The sequence below is a fragment of the Zootoca vivipara genome, chromosome 7 (genome assembly GCF_965207765.1).
Source record: "Zootoca vivipara chromosome 7, rZooViv2.hap1.1, whole genome shotgun sequence".
In the NCBI taxonomy this organism is placed as follows: Eukaryota; Metazoa; Chordata; class Lepidosauria; order Squamata; family Lacertidae; genus Zootoca; species Zootoca vivipara.
Genome location: NC_142590.1, coordinates 49,728,665 through 49,755,230, shown reverse-complemented (window position 1 = coordinate 49,755,230; position 26,566 = coordinate 49,728,665). Strand labels below are relative to the sequence as shown.

The window sequence follows — 26,566 nt, the reverse complement described above, 5'->3', positions numbered from 1 at the left end:
GATCCTGAAGCTGAGGCTCCAATACTTTGGCCACCTCATGAGAAGAGAAGACTCCCTGGAAAAGACCCTGATGTTGGGAAAGATGGAGGGCACTAGGAGAAGGGGACGACAGAGGACGAGATGGTTGGACAGTGTTCTCGAAGCTACGAACATGAGTTTGACCAAACTGCGGGAGGCAGTGGAAGACAGGAGTGCCTGGCGTGCTATGGTCCATGGGGTCACGAAGAGTCGGACACGACTAAACGACTAAACAACAACAACAACAACAACAACAAACCTTAAGGCAGTGTGTCATTCTGGCCAAAGAAAGGGAGCAAACGGAACTTAAAAAATAATAATCTAGCAACAAGTAATCTTCACTGTGACATTTCACATCCAAGCACATGTTGAAAAAAAATATTTAAAAAATCCTTCCAGTAGCACCTTAGAGACCAACTAAGTTTGTCATTGGTATCTTTCGTGTGCATGCACACTTCTTCAGAAACACTGAAACAGAAGTCACCAGACACTTATATATACTGTAGTGAGAGGTTGCCTTGCTTTTTCCTGTAAGACCAATTGCAGTCATTAACAGTCGTCCACAGGTTTACCACACAGATCAGCCAATCACCCATTCCCACCACCCTTCTGAGTAATACCCTTCCCCACCCTCTCCCTATATATACAGTAAGGGTCTGGTGACTTCTGTTTCAGACAGACAGGAATTTTTTATTTTGTTTAAACTATGTCAGACCAACACAGCTACCTACCTGTAACAAGCACATATGTTGTTAGAGACATCAGCTTTTCCACGGAATTTCATGATCCCAGTTTTCCACAGGCATATCATTGTGATTATAGGGGTTTGAAAGGAAACTATTGCCTTGCCCAAATATTCTGATGATACAGTTCTCATGTCTTCATAACTCAATCATGCAAAACAAGATGGGGGGGGGGATAATCCAAAATACAATGGAGAGGAAATATATGTTTATTAAGGATATCGTCAATCCAATAAGGTAATAATAATTTAAAATACAAAAGTCAAACCACATGCAGCACCACTTTGAATGCATGAATTTATACATCAGATTTGCAACTCTGGCAAGACAAACCCATGCTTTGCGGCCCTGTTGAATGGTTGACAATCCCTCTGTTCTCGCAGTTCCAGGCAGGCAACAAATAACCATAGGCTTTTAAAGCTCCCAGTGGCCAGCAATACAAGGTTGGTGAACTGGACTCATCTTGCTAGGTCCCAAGCATTGCAAGCCTGCTAGTTTGCACAAATTTCCTGACAACTCTTATTGAACTCTCCTAGCATTGATACCCAGCCTAAACCTGGGAGGCTCTGACACACGTCTTGATATCCGCCTTGTCTTCAGTGACATCCTCCCTGTGCTTCTGCCTTCAATAATCATCAGAAAATAAGTTATGATAAAGAGAAGCCAAAAGCAGTCTGTGGGGATTCTGGTGGCCAATCCAAACCATTCCAAGTCACTTATTGAAAAAGGAAGTGAGTTTGCTGTTAGAACTACAAGGACAATGTTGGCTAGATCATAGAAGAAGATCCAAACAATGTAGATAAACAATCCTACAGTGTTTCGCCACTGGATGGAATAGAGGAAGTAGAAACATATAGGATAAGTTATAATGGCCAAGGCGATTGCAGTGTAATAGTAATATGGGACAATCCACATTGACTCAGTTGAATAATGTTTTATCTGATACTGTTTTAACAGAGTTTGGGTGCGATTTAGGTGACCTTCCTCAAAAATCAGGTACATATTGGTCATCAGAATCATGTAGACACCAGCGAGAAGAGATCCTGCTTTTGGAGATACACCACAGATACCACCTGCAAACAGGATGACAATCTTCTCACTTCCACAAATCCCCTGAAAGGCAAATAAAACTAAATTAGTAGTGCAGGATATGGAAAATGTTTCCAGAACTCTCTGAGAAAGCTTAAAGATATGTTCAAACTAGAGATGAATACAAAGTATCGGAGTAGGAGAGAATGCAACTATATTGATGATGATGATGATGATGATGATGATAACAACAATAATTTATTATTTGTACCCCAGCCACTCTGGGCGCCTTCCAAGAAAGATTAAAAATACATTAAAATGTCACACATTAAAAACTTCCCTGAACAGGGCTGCCTTCAGATGTTTTGTAAATGTCAAGTAGTTATTTATCTCTTTGACATCTGATGAGAGGGCGTTCCGCAGGGCGAGTGCCACTACCGAGAAGGCCCTCTGTCTGGTTCCCTGTAACCTCACTTCTCGCCATGAGGGAACCGCCAGAAGGCCCTCGGTGCTGGACCTCAGTGTCCGGGCTGAACGATGGGGGTGGAGACGTTCCTTCAGGTATACAGTTCTGGGTCGAGGCCGTTTAGGGTTTTAAAGATCAGCACCAACACTTTGAATTGTCCAACACAATTCAACACACCTAGGTTGCTTCCAGGGACGCGGGTGGCGCTGTGGGTTAAAGCACAGAGCCTAGGGCTTGCCGATCAGAAGGTCGGCGGTTCGAATCCCCGTGACGGGGTGAGCTCCCATTGCTCGGTCCCTGCTCCTGCCAACCTAACAGTTCGCAAGCATGAAGTGCAAGTAGATAAAAAGGTACTGCTCCGGCGGGAAGGTAAATGGTGTTTCCATGTGCTGCTCTGGTTCACCAGAAGCAGCTTAGTCATGCTGGCCACATGACCCGGAAGCTGTACGCTGGCTCCCTCAGCCAGTAAAGCGAGATGAGCACTGCAACCCCAGAGTCGTCTGCGACTGGACCTAATGGTTAGGGGTCGCTTTACCTTTAGGTTGCTTCCAGAATGTCCTGTCTTGTGGGTGGGATTCAATTGTTTACCAGAAATACATGTTACACAATTTAAGTACATTGTGCACTCTTTGTCAACAAATCCACTTACACACACACACACACACACACACACACACCTTTTGCTGTAAGGAAAGTGATGGGAACATGTAGGATAATAGCAGTTGCTATTATACAATGTTGTATAACCTTCCAGCAAAGAAATCAGAATCAATGTGCAATAAACAGTGTATGTTTTTTATAACTACCTCACAATAATTGTGCAAACAAATCAGGATGAATGCTCAGTAAGCAGGTCACATGAAGGTGACCTTGGTTGCACAAGCAACAGCAACATATGAAATGGCATGTTTGCAGCACGACTTCAAGGATCCAAAAGAGTGCTTAGATATAGAACCATGCCACCAAGTGTTATGTAGCACCTCTAAAAATATCCAGCTTTTGCTATGATAGCCTGCAACTCAGAAATAAGTTTTGATTTTGGCCTGGGGAGGTCTTCCTTACAGAAAGTCAGGCTCACAAATTGCAAACCAGCCCAGTTGCAAGAGCGTCTCTAAAATTTATTGTCTCCTTTCACTGTAAACAGGGCCGTCTTAAGCTTATCTGGCGCTGTGGTGCAAATACTCCTCCGACGCCCACCCCCACCCCACCCCCGGTTTCCCTACCGGTGGGCAGCGGTTGGAGGGCAGCTCCTCCAGCGGGGAGGAAGCTCCGGGCGCGCAGCGGCATGGCGGAGCTGTGTCTCAGTCTGGGCCTACCTTGCAGGGTTGCTGTGAGGATCAAAGGGGAGAAGAAGGGAGGGGAAAACAGTGTGCCATTCTTGCATTCTTCGGAGAAAGGATGAGGTGGAACAACTCGGATTTTTAAAAGAAACAATGCACGCCCATCATCAACATGGCCATGTTCCATGGGGGTCTTAGCAATGGGACTATGCATGGGCCTCCAACGCTGCAGCCTTTGCTTTCACAGCTAAGACCTGGCCACTGGATGCTCTGTGCCAAGAAAGCGAGACACCCAGAGGTGTAGGAGCCCATTTTATTCAAGTTGGCACCTCTGCCCAGAGAGACAGGGTGGGGGTGGGGTTTGCTGTGCGTGGCTATCCTGCCACCACGTGGCGGGCGATGAAGACCTTCCTGGTGAGGAAGAAGGCGCCAGGCCAGCCAGGATCGGCGTGTGCTGTTCTGCCCAGGGCAGGACTCCTCGCTGCTGCTTTTGCTGTTTTAAAGGAAAGAGAGAAGAGGCCCGCCTTGCCTTCCTGGAACTGACACCTTTTCGTTTGGGAAGCCCGTGTTCCTGGATGGGCAGCGGTTTAGTGCCACGGATCGAAATGCACTCTGCATGCGCCCCGGAGATGCCCACCCCAAGGGCTTCACGCCCCTCCCCTGGATGGAAAGAGGGGCTGATGAGCGCTTCACATGCACACTCTCCAGCCTTTTTGGGACTTCCTTGTGGCCATGTTCTGTAATAAGAAGATTGAGAAAGCCGAAGCTCCCAGATGAAGCTGAGCTCCAGGGGATTCTCTGGCTCCCTCCCGGCTCCTCCTGGCCCGCTCCCTCCATGAATGAAAGGGGTGGGGTGAGAGGGGGGCATGCATGGGGCCTGAAAGATAAGCCACCCTTCCTGTTTGTTCCCCATTGGGAAATGAGGCATTTAATCCTTCCTGGTGCTTCTGCTGGGCCCCCACTTCCATCCATCCATCGCCCCCCTCTAATCCCAGCCCCCGCAGGAGGAGATGCAGTCCTGTTCCCTGTTAAGCAGCAAAAAACACGTTGCTTTCCAAATGAGGATCCATGATTTCTCTGTATGGTTTTAAAGATTGAAATAAATAAAAAACATATTAAAAAAAACACCACGTTGCTTTCCCATTCTCAGCCCCTCGGTTTGCTCGTCACTGCTGCCTTCCCCCGCACCCCAGGATTATTATTATTATTAACTTGAAGCATATTTGTGGGGGGGGGGCGAGAGAGTGTCATCAGATACTCCCCTCACCTTTGTTCTCACAGCTCCTGTGCCTTTAACAGCTAACCGGCAGGCAGAAGTTCAAGAAGTAAAGCTGGGAGGGGTTGGCCAGAAAGCTGCACCTGTTGAGTGCCTGCCTGTTGGGAAGCACTGAAAAGGCAGTTTCGGGTGCGGGAGGGATATATATAATCTACGGTAGATAGACTGGCCTCAGTTTGCCTTTGTTTTATGTAGCCCCCTGCCAGGCCCCCACTAGGCCCGGGGGGGGGGGGCGGAAGGGCGACCGCCCGTGTCACAGGCTGCAGCACAGCCTTTGTTTTATGTAGGCCCCTGCCAGGCCCCCACTAGGCCCCGGGGGGGGGGGGAATAACCCACCGCAACACACTTGGGGGCACGGCAAGGGGTTTTTACTTTAAAATTTAGCACCACTAAACCCCCCCCCCAATAACCACAAGACAAAAATAAATACCATCCTTCAAAACGTCATGAGATACGCCGGTCACGGAGAGGGGTGGAGAACAAACAGAATAGATCATGGATCGGGACCCGTGGGAGCAGTCACAGGGATTAGCCACAACAACGTGCCACACCCACAAACCCCGCCTCCGCCACAAGATCCTGTAAAACAGGGAGACTCTGCGGCTCAGGGGGATCTGAAGGGGGTCTATTACCCTCCATTTGACAGACTAACGCACAGCAACGCGTGCAGGGCCAGCTAGTTAGTCCTTAAAAATAGTGTTGCAGTTGCACAGAACAGCTATCACTCTCAGTGGTACAGCTAGGACTGTGTCTCAAGGATGAGGTTCAGTGCCCTGCAGTCCGGCCCAGTCCCACTGTGCCCAGTGGCAGATTGCTAGTGTGGTGACAGACAGGCCTTGTATAATCATCCTTCATTTTTTTTATTTTTAAAAGCACATTTTATGGCCACAGGATAGGCCAGGGGCCATGTACCTCTTTTGAGGTTAATGGGAGATACAGTTCAAAACATTTGAATGGCATGCGGTTGCAAAGCATGGATGGAATAGCAGCATCGATGGGGAAGAAGATAAATGCTAAAAATGTGTTTCTTAACTGAAGTAATGCACATGACTAAATTGTGGCAATGTGGTCACCACTTCCCTCCCTGACAAGCAGTGGGAGTGCACTGGATGAAGAGTACAAGGGAGTAGGTACACAGCCTTGGTATGTTCTGTACTTGCTCTCAGGTTTTTATTGATGTTAACTGCTGCCAATGGTAAATCATACTGCACACTTCTTCTCACCATTTTGAGCCTGTTCACTTGATCTCTTGTGACCCCAGTTGTTTATCTCTTCCAAGGATTACTGCTGCATCGGAAGACAACAATGCCACTTATAGCAAGCTTCCTGTGAAGAAACAGAAGAGGAGTAACAGACTTGGAATATCTGTATGCTGATACTTTATCTGCCCAGGTGGATAGATAGCTGCCTCCCCCTTCAAGTAAATAAAATACAAATACTTAACTAAAAGTAGAAATTGTAGATTTTGACAGATTTTTTGGAGCGCTTGGGGGCAAAAGGAAGTAATTTAAAACAACTTGTCCTTGAGACATTTTGTTCCGAATCTGCTAGACAGAGCCAGACAGATGACAGGTGGATGTCCTGCCCCTCGCCAACATAAATCCTGACTGTGCCCACGAGATTAAAGGAATGAACATGCCAAAGTTAAATAAATTATTGCATTCTCTCTCTCAAGCTGGCTATTGAGTAAGCTGGACTCATTTTGATCCGATTGGGTGTTCTGTTCGCACCAGTGTCCCATGGGTGCAGTTTAAAATCTATCCCTGTGAAGTACAGCACACCTACATTAAAAGGGAGGGCAATCTGAGGGCTTCTGGGGAGTTTCAGGTAGGAGCTGAAGGTGACTTTGCTGAAGAAAGCACGTAAAAGTAGCGCCTCTGCAAAAATTGTCCTCTTTTTAATGGAAGATTCGAACCATCAGTCTCCCAATAATTAATGAAATTTTTAAAAAGTCTGGAAAGCGTTGTTTATTATTTTCCTCCCTGAGAGAGGCAGCAGCCCCCAGCCTGCCTTGGTTTCCCTCACTGGCTTTCTGCTCCCGCTTCTCCGCGAGGACGGCCACTTTTGACAGTTAAACCGCCTCCCGCTTCGACCCAACTGCACGTGGCTCCCCCCGCCCCCTCGCCGCAGCCTTCCTCCTTCCCTGCCCCCTCCTCTGTGCATCACTAGGTGAATCGCCCCGCCTCTCGCGCGTTGCGCGCGGCTCCTGGTCCCGCCCTCCCTTCGGCGGCGCCCCCCCCCCACCTCGCTTATGCTTCACGTTGCTTTAGGAATCTGACTCAGGATTGGCCAGCTAGGGGGACTCTGGCTCAGGCAACCAATGGCTAGGCCGCGCCCGCCCGACTCCAAGATGTCGGCGCTGAGGCCTGGCAACGGGGCTCCCGGAGGGAGGCGGTGAAGCGGCCTCGGCCGGAGGCTTTGGGCCCCACCGCTCCGGCTCGTCCCCTCCCTCCCGGAGCCGGCGGGGTGCTCGGCCTCTGCCCCCCAGCCATGGCCGCGGAAAGCAGCAAGCAGTTCTGGAAGCGGAGCGCGAAGCTGCCGGGCAGGTGAGCGGCCGCATGAGGCTCGGTCTCCGGGGTGGGCGCCCACGAAGCAGCCGTGCCCCGGGAAGGCGGGAGCCGGTTGGCGGCGCCGGTTCCACCTGGTGCTTCCCTGCCGCCATCCATCGCAGGGAGGTGCTTCGTGGGGGCTCGCGACTCTCGTCCTGAAACCGGTTAGCAGCCTCTCCGCATCTAGAGGGAGCAGGGCAATTGGGGAGAGGACCTCTGTGGGTCCCCCGATGTCCGTGAGGTGAAGCTCGGGATTGCGGTCGCGCCACGATTGCTCTCCGCTGCGGCGCTGGCTGGCCCGGTTAGTCAGCAGCCCAGCTGCAGTCAGAAGCCCATCGCCAGCCGGAGAAGCGAGGCTGGCGATCGCGGGGCAAATGGGCTTTGCTACGCTCCCATGTTCCTAAACCCGCCTTGGGGAACGACGAGACTCGCCGGTGCATCCGTCCTCCCTTGTCCCGGGGCCGTTTGTATTTCGGAGCCAGCCAGGTTGCTCAGCGGACAGGTACATTGGGTTGCTACTTTGCCCAGGAGCAGAAGCCACTTCCTCATTTGCATAGGTTAATCGGCGTGAGTCCGTATCATAGCTGCCAAGTTATCCCTTTTTTAAAGGGATTTTCCCTTATGCTGAATAGGCTTCCTCGCGTGAAAAGGGAAAACTTGGCAGCTATGGTCCGTATGGGCTTCCTTATCGTGCTGGCGCTTACTGCCGCTAAATGCTCTGATAGGAGTGAACTTCAAAACCGGTGGCAAAAAGAATCAACCAGGCTTTTAAAAACAAACACCAACTAATTAACGCCTATTGCAACTCGGCAACTCTGGAGAACTTCAGGACACTTCTAAATATGAAAGCAGAAGTCCTAGACTTCATATTCCGGAGATGATTTCTCCTCAATGTGCCCGCCCCCAAAACTGGTGAACTGGGAATTTGCAGTGCTTAAATTACAAAGGAGTGATGTGGAGGGTGGGGGGATGCTTCCCATATCTATTGTTTTTAGTATTGTTTGGGGATGTGCGTGATTTGGGTGAAATGGATGAAGTCAGAGGTAAGGTGTGTGGATTTTATAAAAGCGCCCCCCCCCCCAATTTCTTCCATAGTTTAAACCATGGTGGTATGTGTATCCTTTTGATAAGTCTAAGAGTGATGGCTATAACTTACCTCCAGTATCCGAGGGACCATGCATCATATTCTACTTGCTTTGGAAGACAAATGCAAGAGTATCTTTGCCCTCTTGTCCTTCCTTGGGCTTCCCATAGGCATCTGATTGGCCACCAGGAACAGAATGCAGGACTAGATAGGTCTGACCCTGAAAGGCTCATATGTTTCTCTTCAGCACCGCTCCAATCACTTTATTATTTGGAAACATGGCTGCTGGGGAAACTGTCATTGGTGGAGGGTTCTGGCTATTGTTGGACAGGGCCAAGCTGGGATGATCTGCTATCAGCCATGAAGAGAGATTTCTCATCCTACCCATGTGCAAACTCTTATACTTTTTACACTAATTATATTGGAATACATTCTTTATCTATATACTTAGTGTTCAATTCTGATTAGGCTTCCTTCCTCACGCATTAAGAAGGCACTTGAAACCTTGAGGAAACTCGGCACAATTGTTTGACCACTCTGAATGAGATTGAGTGATAACTCTCCTCTTTTGATGTATTCAGGAGCATGTGCCCCTGAAGAAAGTGAGGTAAGACCTAAGAGGTGATCTTGGCCTCAGGTTTGGGATAAAGGCTGTGTAATTCATGAGGCTGTTGCATTAGACTTCAAGCTTTCTAGAGTACCAAGGTTCACAACCAGAGTTAAGTGCAAAAGTCATACACTTAGGATTAAATAACAGCTGAGGAATTTGCTTGGAATCCACTCGTGGTTACCCCCCCACCCTTCAGCAATGTAATGCAGAATCATTTTGCTGTTGCCATTGTTAAACAATTGGGAGTCATAAATCCTTGCTAATCTACTTCAGATCTCTCAGTAGATCCTAATTTATCTTCTGCTCACCCCTGTGTTATATTGTTCACATGCTCTCTAACCTCATATTGACCGTGCAGTCCCAAGCCAGTTCACCACTGCGAAGCCTCTGGAATGCTTAGCTGGCTTTAAATCCTGCCAGGCTAGTTAATTCTCTGTTTCTCCCTCTAATGTCATCCAGCTCTCCGCCTGTCAAACTCTACCAACTTTCTGGGCTAGTTTGGATGTGTGGGGAAAGTACAACTAAAGGTCTTATAATATGTACTTGGGAAGAAAATAAATACCAAACATTATTTCTGCAAGTGTGCTGGTGCCTCACTATCTTAGCTTTCTTATATCATTGCCACATCCTGCTTGCTCACTTGTGTGTTTCTGCTTCTAAATCAAGACGTTGTTTCCATCTATAGCTAATTTAAACAGTGAAGTTGACTAAACCAGGTAAACCGGTTTTGGGAAAAGAAATGATCCAACTTGAACTTCAGCCCAACCAATGAACTTAAGCTTTATTCACTGATGTGTACGTTGCCTGCCAGTCAATAGGCTGCTGTGATAGCTCAGGCCAATGGAAGGGGGAGGTGTGTGCGAATAGTCTTTTAAATAGCCTGTAGCCTATGTCTTGCCCTCTACCTATTTCTGTGTTCTGAAGCACATGTAGCTAGAAGATACCGGTAATTGAAATGAGGGCTAAGTCCTGGGGCCCCCTCCACATAGCTTCCCCCCAGCTCAGTTGTTTGAATTGTTTGTTAGGAGTACAGTTTTCCTAACCTGTGCAAGTAAAGTTGTCCTTGTGACCAATAGCCCTTACCCCCATGTGCTGTATAATCCATGCTGAGAGGAGCAAGCACTAAGCTTGTATGTAGTCATGTGGCTTGGCTTCTGTTAAGTCTGCAAAGAATGATGGAGATATTTTGACTGGGGCCAGAGGGCAGAGGAAACTCTCAAAGAGCTGCTTATCGAAATGGGAAATCTTTCTCATGTGTGTTCTTTGGACTGGCCAAAGGGGATGCCAAGAAAAGAATTAGGAGGGTGGATTGTCAACGTTTTTGCTTTTCTAGGTAGCAGATTGTGTATGTTCCTGTGGTTTTGATACCTGGGAGTTATTGACATTGCTTGTATGCGGCCCTTGATACATTCATTGCTGAGGCTAGAATACTTGCTCACAAATCACTTGAGTCTCTTGTTTCCCCTGCAGCATTCAACCTGTCTATGGAGCTCAGCATCCTCCACTGGATCCCCGGCTTACTAAAAAGTGAGTAGCTTCCCTTCTTCTCATCGGAGGGCAGACCTTTAGCACTCATCATCACATGGTGCTGCTTTGCCCTAGGAAGAAGTCTGTTTTGTCAATCCAGTTATTTTGCGCTCTCCTGTGGATTACCAGCCTCCAAGGCCTCAGTTTAGTTGGTGATCACAGGAGCTATTGCAAAGAGAAAAAAGTGGGATGGAGAGAAAGGCAGCAGCACCAAAAATGCTGAAAGTGAAATTTAATGGCTTAACATGCACTGCTGTGTTGTTTGAATTTTACAAAGTTTTACTTACAGTAGACCCACTGAAATTAACAGACTTAGTCAGGAGAAGACAAAGGCTAAGGAGTAAACCCTATACAAATCCGGAGTGGAGTCCCCAAGACAGTTGGTTGGCACCTTGTACACCTCCTTCCAGCCAAGCTGATGTCAAATGTATTGCTCTGCGGGGTCTTGTCATCTGGGTAGCCCAGGATCTCCATACACACTGCCCAGGCTTGCACCCCAGGGAGGTCACTTAGGTGCTGCAAATGCAGTGGTTTGACGTCACCCGTGGAGGTGCACTCCATTGTCTCTCAAGACAGACGGATGCCAACAACAAGTCATGTTCACTAATTTCAGTTGGTTTACTCTGAGCAAAATTTAATTGACTACCACCTAGTGTGTTTGAGCTAAACACAGGCTTTGGGACCAAGAATTTCAAACTACATGATGTCCTTTGTGAACTAAAACTCTGAGGAAGAACTTTTTAGAATAGGAGAACTTGCAAGTATTGCCTCAATGACAGATGTTTTGTTTAAATGCCTTGGACCAATAAATTCCCCATCAGGCACCAGTTTGAGCTTTACCTGTTTTTTGGCCTTTGAGTGCTGGGCATGTAATGAGTTGGTGGCCCCATTATTAAGTCACTATGGGAAGGCATTCCCATCACAATTGTTGTTGTTATATCCCAAGGGATTCATGAGTCATGGAGTCTAACCTCCTTGTCAGTCTCTAGAGGGGATTCTCCAAGGGGGGAAAGGAGGGCAAAGACTTTAATGCTGCTATTCAAGCTATGCAGAGCCACCCTAGTTTATGTGTTGCTTGTTTTAATATATAAGCAATTGTGGCAGTTTACGATTATAAATCTAACATGCGCCTTCCCCTGTGCTGAACATCTCGCTCTCGCCATGCTATTGTGGAGTTTATAAATACATTGTTCCCTAAATCACAATGTTTGCTAATACTGATGCATTTTGATAGCGGTTTTCAACTGTTGACTATCACAATCCTATATTCATTCAAATCAATGCCACTCTAGCCCAGTCTGTTTGTTTTTGAAGGGGGCCATTGCAAGATGAATATAAAATTACAGAACAACTTTGGAGCCATTTGTCTATCATAGATTCTTCTTAGTTAGTGCCAGTTAAGATGGAGGGATATCTTGGAAGTAAAGACTACTTCTCTGGGTATCTTGACTAAAACCTTTGATGAGACTAAAGGTAAAGGTAAAGGGACCCCTGACCATTAGGTCCAGTCGTGACCGACTCTGGGGTTGCGCGCTCATCTCGCATTATTGGCCGAGGGAGCCGGCGTATAGCTTCCAGGTCATGTGGCCAGCATGACAAAGCCGCTTCTGGCAAACCAGAGCAGCACATGGAAACGCCGTTTACCTTCCCGCTGTAGCGGTTCCTATTTATCTACTTGCATTTTGACGTGCTTTCGAACTGCTAGGTTGGCAGGAGCTGGGACCAAGCAACGGGAGCTCACCCCGTCACAGGGATTCGAACCGCCGACCTTCTGATCACAAGCCCTAGGCTCAGTGGTTTAACCACAGCGCCACCTGGGTCCTATGCTAGATTAATTGAGTCTGATCTTAAATTTCTGTTGTTTTAAAGCGTGTATCCCCTTCCCACCTTGGGAGGTGGAGAAGGGGTTTTTGCAATCTGCCAATGAAGTCATCTCTTTCAGACATTAGATTGTTTCAGCTAGGAGCAGAGTTTATACTGTGGTGGCCCCTGAATTCTGGAACACAGTCTCCCTTGAGGCCTTGTTTTTAATTTGACTGCTGTTGATTTTAGTGATCAGCTAGGGTAGGCTTAGTATTGTTGCATCTGAGTTCATTCAAAGCCTCTTATGCAAATAGATTTTGTCCTGATTTACTACTTCCCAATGTGACTAAAAACCCCTTCCTCAGAAACATTACTTTATGAAAGTTTTACCACTTTCAAAGCATATCTCGTGGGTCTGAAGATCTCACTGCTCTTTCTGCATTTGAATGTATGGCTTGTGCTCTTTAATCTCTTTTCAGTGCCTATTTGGACTGATTATATAAATCTATAAATTTAAATTAGTGTTAATGAAACATTCTTAATGTCAGTTTCTGCTCATGATATTTTATTATTTTAGAGACATTTGCAAATAAAAATTCTAAGAAAAGGTGTAACTTGGATGTAAGTGGTCCCCTTCAACAAAGACATCTTTAAGGAATAGCATTAGGTTTTCTGTATTGCCTCTGTCTGGCTTACCTCTTGAACATGCTGTTCTTGACCAGGCTTTCTGAAGTAGTTTTGAGACATTTCCATTTTCTTTGTTCTCAGCTTCCCTCTTGGTCTCTTTAACCTTGCTGGAGTTCATGTGCTTTCTGAGTTTCTTGTTCGGACATGAACTTTCTCTTTATAGCACAAGGACTTTGACTCATTTAATTGAGAACAAAGCAAATGCAGCTTATGAAAGAATAGTTGTGCCTGATTATGCCTCTCTTCTATGTATATGTTAACCTGATAGCAAAGCACTATGTTATTGTGGCCACTTTCAAATTGTATGCCTGCACTTTTACTGTTCTCCAGGATTCCATATGTGCTCACTGAAGTTGAATCCAGTCTCCTCCTTCGCTTTGCTTGCCAAGCAGTACTTCAGACTGGCAACCTTTCTTCATCAAGTCATTTGGCAGAAGCATTTCTCCTCACTGTCCCATGTGCCAAGACTGCAAAGCTCGCTGGTTCAGACATTGAACTTTGCACTTGGTGGAGAGCTTATAGGAAGACTTTGCATTCATTCTCTTTACCCTGACCAGACGAGAAAGGAACTGTACCATGGGATGGAGAAGTGGCAGTGGGGGCTTGACCTGCAGAGGAAATGGAATCAAATAGGGCAAATTAGGCTAGAGGCAGGGGAAGGTGAGATGCAGAGTTTGACCACATTGCATTAATGCCAGCTTCCTTTATTTTGTAGCTTCATCAAGGAACGGTCAAAGATCAGCGCACTACCCATGAAGAATAAGAAGGCCAGCAGTTTTCACGAGTTTGCCCGCGACACTAGTGACGCCTGGGACATTGGGGACGATGAAGATGAGGACTTCCCATCTTTCCAGACTTTGAACTCTAAGGTGGCCAAGGCCACAGCAGCCCAGGTGCTGGAGAACCACAGCAGGCTGCGTGTGAAACCCGAGTGGCCCCAGGTGGCTCTGAGTGAAGCACCAACCAATTGTAAGGTCATCAAGTCCAATAGTGAGGCCCAGCTGTCCAGAGCACCTGGTAAGGGCCCGCTGGCCTTTTTACCCTATGTGATCTTGTCAAAGCTGTGTGGGTTCTGCAGGTCTGCTCAAGGGTCACTTTGGGAGTCAAGTGCAGAGCTGAGCATTCTGAGGATCTTGAATTCTAGCCAAGGAATGTGGATGATCCCTCTCTTATGGCTGAAAACATAGATTTGAATATGTGTGGTCAATTCCTGTTGACACCTTGAAAGCTGGTGAGGGGTTGAGTTAGTGCCTTATGGAGCTCCCTGTTTGCCACATTTTAGCAGGAGCAGAATAAATTAATGCTGATAATTTGTGACTTCTCTTGATTTTCATAACTTATAAGTGGACACTGTTGTTGGTTGGTTGCTGGGGTAGGTGAATCCTTCGTCTGATCCAGTAGCATCCTTCTTATTCAGCTATTAGAAATTTGCTTTCGTTGGCATAGATTATATAGGTTACCTTGGTGTAGTTTTACAACACATATACCTTTGCAGAGTATGCACAGATCTTGTATACTTCCGTGGGATAAAAGCTTGGTGTCCTGTCAAACCAGGCCCACTATTGGGCACAGTCCTTGTGTTACTGTTTTTGCAAGTGATTGGGGCAAGCTTTCTATGAGTAAGCTTTCTTAGTTAACAACGAACCAATCTGAATAGGGTTTACTGGATGGGGGTGGGTGGGACCTAGAGCTTTGCATTGAGGACTTTGGAACAGGCATGCAAGACATACTCAAAATAGTTTAGATAATAAGGACCAGACCTTTTTGTGATGGTGCTAGTGGAGTAAGCAAAGCATACTCTACTTTTTAGCTCTGAGAATGAGTCTTCCTATCACAGAACCACCACCAGATGGCTCCAGAGTCCATGTCTCACCTCCAGTTATCTGCTGGAAACTGACTGGCCACTTGACATAGAGGTGTCAAAGGAATTTGGGATAGTAAACTGCCTTTGTGTTTTTCTGCTTCCTCCCATATGTGTTGAGTTGTCTGACCAGCATGTTAGAAGAGGAAGGAAGGAAGGAGAGCATGAAAATTGGAGCAAAAGGATTGACCTTGAGGAGATGATGGAAGGAGAGCAGTGAGAGCCTAGCTGTGTTTATTGTTGGAGGACAGGTCAGATGAATCTTTGCCTCAGTAATTATGCAACAAAAATGGTTTGAGAGCCATCCATGCAAACCACTGAGTGATGCCTGTTTCGGATAATGTGGCATTTTCTTTTCGCCACTGTTTATTAGCCCAGAAAAAGTGAGAAGAACTCCTGGATCACTACTGTCCTGTGCTGCTAAAACATTGTTCCAATGGAACTGAAAATCCAAATATTCCATTAATGGTAGGAAATTCCTACCCAGGGATTCCTTCTGTTCCACAGAACGTGCAGTTGAAGCAGAGTAGTTGCCCAGCAGGAGTGCATGAGTTTATATTTCCTCCTCCTTGAGGTTGCATTTGTATCTTTTTGATAATAGCGTGGCAGGAAAAAAATCAGTTGGTGAAGCTTCTGTCCCCATTCGGTGATTGGGGAGAAACTTCACAGGTGTGGAGCCTTTCTTTGTCGTGCATGTTTCTGAAGGTGTGCAGACCTTATTGGGAATGGTAGTGGATTCTGGAAGCTCCAGGCAGTGCTTGCCGCTGCCCAGTATGCTCATGGCCTGATGGACCTCTTTAAACTCTTTTAGAGGATGCCTGTGTGCGCAACCCCCTCCACAAACAGCAATCCCTCCCACTCCGACCCATCATCCCGCTTGTTGCTCGCATCTCTGACCAAAACGCTTCAGGGGCTCCTCCCATGACGGTGCGTGAGAAAACTCGTTTGGAGAAGTTCCGGCAGCTTCTGTCTAGCCACAACACAGATCTAGGTGAGTCCAGGCAATAACCCCAGAGGGTCCTGTTAGTTACAGGGATTACCACCAGAGGCGAGAGAAGTGTGCTCCCCGTTTGGTTCCTTTCTCTTGTTTAGAAGTAGTTTTGCGTTGAAACTGTACTCAGTAACTAGGATAAGTGTGACACTCATGTCTTGTTTTGTTGAGCGGCTAATAAGCACTGCCTAAATTGGGAAGTCATTCCAGGCATTGCAAAATACAACACCCATAATCTTTAGTCAATATGGCTAGTTGTCAAGGATTATGGGAGTTAGGTATCATGGCATCTGCAGGGCACCATATTGGCTGTCTCTGGTTTAAAGAGTGGAGTGTGACTCTGGATCAATGGAATATATTTACTGTATTTTTAAAAAAAACCTTTTCCAGTGCTCTAGGCTGCTTATGCCATGTATTTAGGCCACAATTCTACACTCCTTTATCTGGGAGAAAGCTGTATTGTAATCAATGAGACTTACTTCACATATGGAACTGCAGTGCAAGTTACATAAATGTTTGATAAAAAGACAATTAAAAACCTATAACTACAAAAAAGAAAAAAGGAATCATAGACACCATCACCATAGAAACCTACATATCTAGCAAAAAAGTCTTTCTCGTGGGTCTGGAACCTGCCACGCTGACAGGAGTTGCTTTTCCTCCCTAGTGTAGAAATGCCAGCCAAGATACTGTGTGTGAATAAATTTACCTGCTCTCCATTTGCAGATGAATTGAGGAAATGCAGCTGGCCTGGGGTCCCCAGAGAGGTCCGGCCTGTGACGTGGCGACTTCTATCAGTGAGTGCTGCTTCCCTAAGCTGGGGAACTTGTGTACATTTGCAATCTATAGAACACATACAAACGACAGAGCTGGAAACATGTCAGTTATACTAGGCCCCGGTTGAGTTCTTCAGGTCTTTTTCAGCCTAGACGCCTGGGATCCTTTAACTGGAGAGGAACGTCTCCCTCCCATAAACGTGAGAGAATAGTACTTTTAAAAAACTAGGCATAAAAGCAATGGAGACTTAGAAATAAGACTTGCCTGTTCGTTGTGCTGGTTATACCTGGGGGGAAACAAACAAAAATGCTGCTGGATTCTAGAAAGCCGCTTCTGCAAAAAGTGAGATATGATCATTGGCTTCAGAAACATTTTTTTTGTAGCAGCAAGTGTTAAAACGAAGGTTGTTGGATTCCATGCAAGGTAGTCTTGAATGCCCTAAGAGTGATGGGGGGATTCTGGCAGGTGCCACTTCTTCCACCACACTTGGATGGAAGGACTTGTCTTTGCTTAACCTTCTATGAGATTCTTACAGGGCTCCAACTTTACTTTTACTGAATCCTGGTTAGAACACTTCTCCTGCAAACTACTTTCAAGCATGCATGTGTGTAGGGCAGTTGAGGACTTTGAGCACAGCAGAGGAAAAGGAGACTTGCCTTGACAGGCTTTTCTTTCTCCTACAGGGTTACCTCCCTGCCAGCATGGAGCGGAGGAAGCTGACTTTGCAGCGCAAACGAGAAGAGTATTTTGGTTTCATTGAGCAGTATTACGACTCCAGAAATGAGGAGCACCATCAAGATACATACCGGCAGGTACCCAGCCCCCTACTTCCTGCTGCCTGCCCTTTCTCTCGCGTAGCATCTGGGGTACATTAGGATTCCATGGTACAGGGCTTAGTCATTCCACTAACAGTGGCAACAGTGTGCTTTTTACCTGTAACCCCGTCTCTTACTGTGGCAGACCCATCCTACACAAAACAGGTGTTTGTGGGTGTTAGTGGTCAGAAGTGAGCAGATGTTAACGCTTGACCTGCCAAGAGATCCTAGAGAAAAAATAATTTTAAAATATACCCAGGTATTTGAAGTTGCCTTTAAAAGGTCTTCTGCTCTCAAGCATTCCATACACTCTGCTTTGTGTTCTAAATGCAATCTCTGTTGAAAGGATTGTGGGTGTTAGGCTAGCATGTTCTTTTTTTTTATTAAAGAAGGAAGAGCAAAACAGTTCTTTGAGATTTCTGAATGAGTCAATATCGCCTCTTTCATCTTAAGTCATAGTCCTGCTTTGGCTTGAGCCAGAGAAATATTGCCTCTAGTGTTGCAGTTGTGCTGATCAGCTTGGCAACCATTAATGTTCTCTGATACATCTATATTTTACAATTGTCTTTCAGATCCATATAGACATTCCACGGACGAACCCCCTCATCCCTCTGTTCCAGCAGCCACTAGTACAGGAGGTAAAGGGGGCCTTTTCTTTTTAGCTTTCCTGCAGTGTGAGTTGCCAGCCTGTGTTGATGGTTAAGAGTGGTTTCCTGAGGAAGTTTCTCCTGCCCCCCCCCCAAAAAAAACATCTAGCATTTTCTCCCAGAGTCAGCTGCTTTCTGCTGTATGCATGGGCCTTTCCAAACTAGAAAGTCATAGCTGATTTCAACCTCAGCAGTGAAATTTTGTACATTGCATTCCAAAAGTAAAGTTGCCACCCATTTCTTAATTTGGCATCTTGTGCAAATTCTGCGCTCAAGCTGAACTCCCAGATCAAATGCAAGTTTATTTTGCAGGAGCAAGCTCAGTTTGCATGCTTTACTCACAGTTCCCTAGGGGTGGCAGGAACTGCCCTTTCCTGCGAAATCCACACTATCTGGAAATGACAGAACTAGACGTTAGAAGTGATGCGTGGCTGTCCCTGAGATTCAGCCCTGAATCTCATTTTTCCTCTCTTTGGTAATATCTGGTAATAAAAAATATGTGACAAGACTTCACCCCGTTATTTTTCCTTATTCCCCTACACGTCATTGGATGCTGGTTGCAAGGATGTAGAAACTCATAACATGGTGACAGCATGTCATATATCTTCTGTTGCTAGATGATGCAGGGAACAGAGGCAGGAAACATGTGGGACTGCTGTTTCCATCTGCAGGCATGCAGTACCCATAATGTGTAATTCTGGGCTCAATTTCATAAGACTCCACAATTTGAGTTGATGTCTCCCAGGAACAGAGACTGCCAGCCTGTTGGGCCAAGTGCGCTTATGGCAAAAGATCATCTCAGTCCCAAAGGCACACTATTGGTGTGTGTGTTGCAGAGTTGTGCATGAAGTTTCGCAGCAACAATGTGACTTGCCAGAGGCTAAACAGTTTGTTAGTGGCAGAGCCAGGAATGAGCTACAGCTTCTGTCTGAACCAGACAGAATTGCAGGAATTAATAATGAAAACTGACTTTTGCAGTATAGCTCAAAATCCTTTGACCGACCTAATCCTGTTGAATATTTACTGATGCTTGCAGAGCATGCCAGTTCAGTCAAGTCTGAGTGGACTTAATCCAAGTCCCTTCTGCATAGTGGAAAGGCAGGGTTTGCAAAGAACCAGTAATTGACTGATGTTGGAGTTTATGAAAATTGATGTCTAAAGCCACAGGCCCTGCTATCATGCAAGCTTGAGTCACATTTTCTGGTTTTTGGAGCACAGAAGCTCACAGTGTGTCCCATGGGGGGGGGACTCAACAAAGTCCTGTGCTGTTGCCTTGCAATTAATAGGTTCATGACTGTTCTGAGCTACATTGTCACTGCTACTGTAATATGGCTTGTTGGCTGGTGTATGCCTCCTTTCTCCTTCTAGCGGACAACGTCTCATAGATTGTGGGTTAAAGCATTGTTCAGCCTGAAACCTTGAATACTTCATTGTTAACGTAGGTGGTGGTGCTGTAAAGCAAACTGTCATGCTCAGAGTGTGATTAACGAGAGCTGTCTATTGTAATTGTGCTGAACACCATTGCAGACCAATCTGCTAAACTTTAAAATGAATATACGCAGGCTCCTTAAAGGACACCCCCCCCCCAGATATGTGTGCTTAAGGTAATGAGGATGGCACCCGTCCTTATAACAGTTTTGCAAGTTTTTTTTGCAACTAGCGGCAAATTCCCTCCGGATCTGTTCTCTTGTGTTTTGTTAGTGGACAAGTCTTCAAATCTGACATTTTGCTTGCCTGAAAATTTGGATGCAAATGTAATGAGGTGCTCCAGCCAGCAGCCCACCAGTGTTCTGAAGGCAGGGCTCCTCATCTTTTGGAAGTGCACATGTAGGGATTGTATGAAACTTCAACCATTGCTTAGGTTCTTGTGGATTTCAGCTTTCTTAAGTGAAGAACAGGCATGTTCTTTGCCCATGGTTGTGGACATAACGTTTCAAAAACATGCAAGCCAAGGCAACTAAAAACAAGAAGAAAAGAAAATCCCCACCCCATTCCAGTGTTCAGAATGCGCACCTTGCATGACTGCTAGTTCCCCATTGTACGTTCTTATGTTCCATTATCCATAACTCTGCTCCTTAGCCATGCCTGATTCCTGCTGTTACAGCCCTTTGCATTCAGGTAGCCAGCTCAGAATAAAGCTCTTCAGGTGTAGGTGTAATACCTTTGCAAGCTTTTTGTAACTTTGCTGTGATTTGTTCTCACTCACATGATCTGTTTTCTTTGAAGAACTTGGACTTGTGTTTCTTGACACGTGTGGTAGCAGAAGACTAAGGGTTATATTCATCATAGTGCCAATGAGATAACTCCACCAGTACAACAAATTACTGCTTACCCAATGAAACAATCTCCCCTCTCCTGTCCCTCTGCACTGTCTTGGGGGTTCTCCTGAAGTCCCATTGTGGTGGCCTCTGCTAACACAGCGAGTTAGATGAATACAGTACGGCCCTAAATATTTTGGCAGTGATTTGGTAAGGCTGACTTGCACGCTAGAGGAGGGTGTAGTGTGTTGGAACTGGGAACATTGGGCTATTACCAGGGCAGACTTTTTATTCACTGGGTATTATTTCTCTGACAGCAGCTCTCCAGGGTTTCAGGCAGAGGTATTTCCCACTACCTGCCTACCTGATCCTTTTTTTAAACTGGAGGTACCTGTGACTGACTCAGTGGCAGATCACAGTGGCATGCAGTCATTTCTCTAGTTTAACCATCTCTCAAGATATTTTCTGCAACAGCGTGGTTTGAATTATAGAAAAATGGGGCATGTTATGTTTAGCAAAATCAGAGGGAGGAAGCCTAGATAGTGGGTGGATTCAGCTCTTGAAACCAGAATGAGGGCTCCCACTAGCGCAACAGGGCTCCCCCCCTCCTCCTGTGTCCCCAGCAGCCCCTGAGATTGGCTCTGTGGGTGTCAGGAGAACCCCAGAGCAACATGCAGGGGGAAAGAGGAGGGGACCATTCCATCTGGCAAGCTGTTGCACTGATGGAGCACTTGCCGTGGTGCTATGTTGAATTCCTCCCAGTTCCACCTACTAGAAGCACCCTGTAACTAGTTTTGGCAAAGCATATTTAGCAAGCTAATCCATCCAAAAGCTGTAAGGTCTGGCAGCTAAAAGCTGCTCCAGTTGCTGGGCTACGAATAAAACTGCACTTTGAAATCCTGTTTATCCATGGCATTTTTCCTTATGCAAACAGGGATGAACCTGTTGCAAGCGCTTCCAACTGGAGCATGAGGTCTCAAATAGCCCGTAATTAGGGTAACATCTCACTTTTTCCCTCCAAGCAAGACCACAGATATGAAGGAGATCTTGAAGAGAATCAAATAAATGAAAACTGGCAAAAACAACAACAACAACCGTGTGGCATTGTGTCAGGGCAACACTGGAGCAATATTTATTCTACATATGCTTGTCACCCTGGGATCCTATGGGATAAATTATGAATATAAATAAATAGAAGAGCCTAGCTCCCTTTTTACTCTGTGCTTGGATGAACTGCTGCCTGTATGTTTCTCTTTCTTTTTTGTTTAAGAGATAGGAATTTACAGTGCTTTCTTTATACAGAACTGAAAGTTTAAATCTTTGGGAGGGGCACAGGGCTTCCCTTTCCTCCCTGTGGCTACAGTTATTTTGGGGAGAAAGGGAAGTAAAACAACTTCTGGCCTACCATCTGCCACTATGTGAACATGGTGAAAGCACAGTGAGATAATCCTCAGACTGCATCTCGTTCCCCCCTGTTTTGATGGCAGAGCAAGAAACGGAAACATCTTTCTGCAGCTGTTTTCAGGGCAGAGAGCTCTCATGTAATGGATGGTAATTCTGACTTCCCACTGACTACATGCAGCATCTTACGCTGGTTCATGTATATCCTGGGTGGCAAACCCCCGACATGAAGGTGTTACATGGCTACCCAAGCAATCTTTCTGCCCCCCTCCAAAGATCCCAACAGTTTGAGTGGCAGTGGCAAAAAAGAAGCAAGAACCCTGGGGGGTGTCCTGTATATATATCTGTGTGTGTCCTCTGTGTGTGCACGCATGTGGGAGTTTAAGATGGTCATACCCAACACTGGTATGTGGTTTTTTGAGAGTTCACCCAAGAGTTCATGTGGTTCTTGGGCCCCCAAAAGTGTAGCCACTCTGGTTGTAGTCTATACTTCATGCTGGGTCTCTCTGCACCTTAGGCTGTGTGCATTTCTAACTCTTTATCGCACACTCTTCCCCCCCTTGTGCTTGTCAGCCTTTCCACTTCTGTCTTTCCCCTGGGCATGGCTAACTCGAGCACCTGGCTTTCCTTCTCCCTCTCTAGATCTTTGAACGAATCCTGTTTATCTGGGCGATCCGACACCCAGCCAGCGGCTACGTGCAGGGGATTAATGACCTGGTCACTCCATTTTTTGTCGTGTTCCTCTCTGAATATGTTGGTAAGCGATGCTGGATGGCTGCAATGTGCCCTTAGTGCTTTCTGATGAATACTCAAATTGTCATCATTGGGTAAGCTCTGTCATGCCAGAACTGCTTTGCTGTTGGCTGCTGTAGAAGCTAGTAGTGCATATTAATCTGTTCTCACTTCTGCCCTGGATTGGCTTTCATCAGTTGCATACTGTGCTTAGCAGTAAAAACAGGTATGGTTTTGAATGCATCTCTAACTGGGATTTCTAGAAGGGCAAAACAAGCCATTAGTGTCCAAAACGCCACTAAGAGTAATAGCTAAGCTGTGTCAAAAATATTTAAATAACTTTGCCAAGGATGCCAGCATCTTTCAATCAGGATGCATTATGCATCGAAACGCCTGCATTTCTGTGGTCCGAGGCAAGTCGTTCTCATTCTCCTGCAATTTTTAGAAAGCTGACAAAATGACATAATGGCCAAGATTATTTTTCATACTTATACACCTCTCATACTTTCATCCCAGGCATTTTTATATTGTGACACCTGTAGATGTTAACTCATTTTGTCTTGTACAACTACCTCGTATGGTAAGCCAGTTACTATGATCTAGCTTAGGAGCAGAATGTGTTGTCTGCCTCACCCCCCCCAAAAAAACCCCCAATTAAAGCAATGTTTTTCCAATGTTTTGAAGGGGGGGCCCTTCCTATACACATAACCTTCGGGACCCACTTGTGTACTACTAACGCCACCTTTGAACCTTGCCTTCACATTCTGCTGCAAAAGCAACAAAAGAACATCATAATGTTCGTAGTTATCATCCATCTTCAATGCTAAAATCATTTTTAATGTTAAATCTAGAGATGTAGGTATTTGAATAGAATTTCAACCACCAACAGGATCCTAATACATAAAAGTGTGTGCATTAATATATATTTGGATTTTGTTGGTGATGGAATTATTTTGTGGGGACCCTTATAGTGTTAAGAATTGTATCCTAAAATTTAAGCATGACATGAAGGAAAGGAGTGAATGAGCCTGTCTCGTAACATGACTTGCCCCATACATGCCCATTCGACTGCTTTGATCTGTGAAACATGGACTTTTACAAGCGCCACAGAATGTTCGTTCTGCAGTTATGAGGACTCTTAATTTTTAGCATGGCAGCAGCTGTGCTTTGGGACTCACTGCCTATTGACATTAGGCAGGCATCCTTGCTATATTCTCTTTGATGCCTACTGAAAATGTCTTATTTCAGGAAGCCTACCCAAACATATAATTTAATTACCTATATTTATTTTGAAAGATTTACTGGTTTTACCTCTCTGTATCAGTGATAATTAGTTTATATCTATTTGCTTTTTAAGTTTTGTGAGTTTTAGCTGGGTTTTATCTAAAAATTTATTATGTACACCATTTAAAGAACTCTTTGATTATGTGGTGCATGAAGCTTTCTAAATACAATTTAGAAATAAGAAAGAGGTTGCATAGCAGTAATTATTTTTGGGAGGGGGAAAGCCTCTGAAAATGAAAGAGGACCTTCATGTTGTGTGACTCACCTACAGCACATTGAAACCTACCTACCTGTGGCTTGGGCTCCTCAGTTTGAGAATTTCTGCTTTAAAGACTTGAGAGTAGGAACTCTAGATTGGGTTTCGCACCTATAGCAAGGAGCTGGCTAAGAAATATTGGGACAACAAAGCCATGCTAGACCGGTACTCTTGCCCTTTTTGGGCTCCACCATGCAAGCCATTCCCTGTACTTTTGCTTGTGGGGCTCCTCCTTGAGCTGCTAGTCTTGATAGGTGTCATGAACCACCTTCTGCTGCACATGAAAAGAATAGCCTTTTATAACCTGGAAACCCAATTTCTGTACCTTCACAGTGAGAGCAATAAATTATGTATTTTGCAAATATTGTGCAAACATCTGAGCACAAATAGGCATCCTTGTTGATTGCTAGTGCTATAAATGTGGATACTAAAAACATCTTCAGGTTTTCATTATGTTCTTTCCTCCCTGTTTTTTATATTGTCATGCTGACTTCACTCATTCCGAATTCAGGGCTGAGGAACTCATAACTATCCAGATATTGTTGGACTCCCATCAGCTCCAGCAAACATGACCAATTGTGAGGATTGATGGGAATTGTACTCCAGCAACATCTGGATAGCCAAAGGTTCCTTATCCCTGATATAGATGTTGAGAAGCATGGGAGACAAGATAGAGCAGTATGGAACCCCATAGCATGAATGCTACAGGTCCAAGCAGTATCCCCTCAGCACCACCTTCTGGAATCAGCATTCCATATATAAATGGAACCAGTGGAACACTATGCTGCCAGGACCCAACCTGGAGAGCCTGTCTAGAAGGATATCCAGCTGCCAAGAGGCCTAGAAGAATTAGCAGTCACATTCTCCTTGCCTCTCTCCCAATTTGGTCATCCTCAAGCAACCCAAGCCTTTCTGTGCCTGATCCGGGCCTGAAACCAGATTGATTCTGTTGATCCATTTTATTCTCATCTAGAGTTGCATGCGTAGATCAGAATTCAAAACTGGTGCTCCTAAGTTCTAAATACTGTACCAGCTGCTTCCCTGGAGCTCACAGTAGCAACTTTTTCATTTCTTTTTGGCTACTCTTGCCTGTAACAGGCTTCCTTAAATAGCTGCTTCTTATCTGTGGTTTGAGCTGTTTCTGTACACATCCATCCCCTAATGGCACAGCCTGTAGCATAGATGGCTGAGTCAGCAAGCCAGCGGGATCTCCCCGGGGAAGCATTTTGTGTGGGAAATGACTGCTTTGTTTGGAGGCAGGAGTTCTTAAGCCCTTATCTCCAAATAAACTCTTGCTTATGCATTTGTGCTGACACCTGTGCCTCTTAATATTGGATTTACTGGTCTCTCGTAGCAGCTGTCCTCAGCAATGCATTAACCTTGGTCTGCCAGGTCACTGCCACTCATTAACCCCCCCACTGCTGGGGGTAAGTGTTGTGTTCCCAGCTGATGTCCTCAGCCAATTTTTGTGATTGATTGAGAAGTGTCTCACGGAAAGGTCTGCTTCTCAATACATGTGTATGACCAACTGTTGCTTTTTGGGGGGAACAGTCATTCAAGAGCCATACAAGGAGTTTGGAGCACACATAGCTGGACAACACAGTTCAGTTGACAAGATGGCATTTTGGAAAGCCAACCCAAAGATATTGGTTCTTGTGGAGCTTTGATCAGTGAGATATTCTGCATTGAGAACTGGGCACATCTGGATGCCCTCTTCCAAAAAGGACCGGAGAAGATCCAGAACAAGGCAATTGACCCGTTGCCCTTAGACACGACACACAGAAAGGATTCTAGGAAGTTCTGTCCTACAATATAGACAAGTGGTCATGGCTGCTTTCACCTTTCTGAAATTGCCTTTCCACGATTCCTAGTGAGTCGCCTGGCCACTGACCTGCAGCAAACTCTGTCCCCTGCTCATTTCCTCTTTCTCTTGTATGTTGCCTCTTCTAAAGGTGAGCACCATTTGCTTGCTGCACGAGCCCAGCTGCCTTTGTGAGATGGCAGAGCACTTCTGGGCCTCTGCCAGGGACAGATCTATATATGGAGTGTCTGATGCTCCCATTAGATCAATGGTTTTAGCCGAAGATTGCTGAGCACTGCTTGTTTTAGCTAGTGCTGTCTGACAGGATGGCTTATGGGAGTTGTCAGGGCTGCAGCTGCAGAGGATATTTAGCATCCTACAGGTTGAGCTAGTGCAGGCTGCCAAAGGTCCTAAACCAGCAGGATAGTGGTCATTTGGAAGAGATTTTAGGGTTGCCTTAAAGAGGCATATACAAGTGATCTCCAGCACAGACAACATCTTGCCCAGCAAAAGCAAGGTAGGCCTGCTAGGATATGTGTTTGTTGGTGGGAAGCAAGGACTTGGGTTAATGGGCATTAAAATGGCAAAAGGTAATTCACTATAAGCAAGTGTAAAGTAATGCACATTGGGGCAAAAAAACCCAAAAACACCCCACCCTTATTTTACATATA

The 26,566-nt window shown here is 45.8% G+C and overlaps 2 protein-coding genes across 9 annotated transcripts in view; one reads left to right on the top strand and one right to left on the bottom strand.

Moving 5' to 3' along the window:
• Window positions 1-954: 954 nt before the first annotated feature.
• TMEM217 (transmembrane protein 217) lies at window positions 955-8,657 on the bottom strand. Of its 5 annotated transcripts, none has more exons than XR_004693023.3 (4): window positions 8,518-8,657; window positions 6,036-6,138; window positions 3,480-3,584; window positions 1,736-1,874 (listed from the first exon to the last, which is right to left on the bottom strand). XR_004693023.3 is itself a non-coding variant. In XM_088674145.1 (3 exons), the coding sequence occupies exons 2-3, from the start codon at window positions 6,036-6,038 to the stop codon at window positions 1,281-1,283; spliced, it is 597 nt and encodes a 198-aa protein (XP_088530271.1). In that variant the 5' UTR covers window positions 6,039-6,138; window positions 8,518-8,657; the 3' UTR covers window positions 955-1,280. The 5 variants fall into 5 exon arrangements, 3 of the variants coding, with proteins under 3 accessions (XP_088530271.1, XP_088530272.1, XP_088530273.1); XR_015951066.1 differs by lacking the exon at window positions 8,518-8,657 and adding an exon at window positions 7,768-7,884 and having other exon boundaries at window positions 6,036-6,134; XM_088674145.1 differs by lacking the exon at window positions 3,480-3,584 and having other exon boundaries at window positions 955-1,874.
• The window catches only part of TBC1D22B (TBC1 domain family member 22B), a 40,624-nt gene continuing 21,211 nt past the window's right edge, over window positions 7,154-26,566 (top strand). For 3 of the 4 annotated variants that reach the window (XR_015951065.1, XR_004693021.3, XM_035122285.3), the window contains exons 1-8: window positions 7,154-7,358; window positions 10,526-10,582; window positions 13,788-14,089; window positions 15,745-15,924; window positions 16,651-16,721; window positions 17,385-17,513; window positions 18,089-18,154; window positions 22,465-22,579. Coding sequence is in view for 2 of the 4 variants with exons in the window: in XM_035122285.3 (XP_034978176.1) it covers window positions 7,303-7,358; window positions 10,526-10,582; window positions 13,788-14,089; window positions 15,745-15,924; window positions 16,651-16,721; window positions 17,385-17,513; window positions 18,089-18,154; window positions 22,465-22,579 (976 nt within the window). In the remaining 2 variants the exon portion in view is untranslated. Of the gene's footprint in view, window positions 7,864-10,525; window positions 10,583-13,787; window positions 14,090-15,744; window positions 15,925-16,650; window positions 16,722-17,384; window positions 17,514-18,088; window positions 18,155-22,464; window positions 22,580-26,566 lie in introns of all 4 variants that reach the window. The other variant, XM_088674144.1, reaches the window with a different exon arrangement.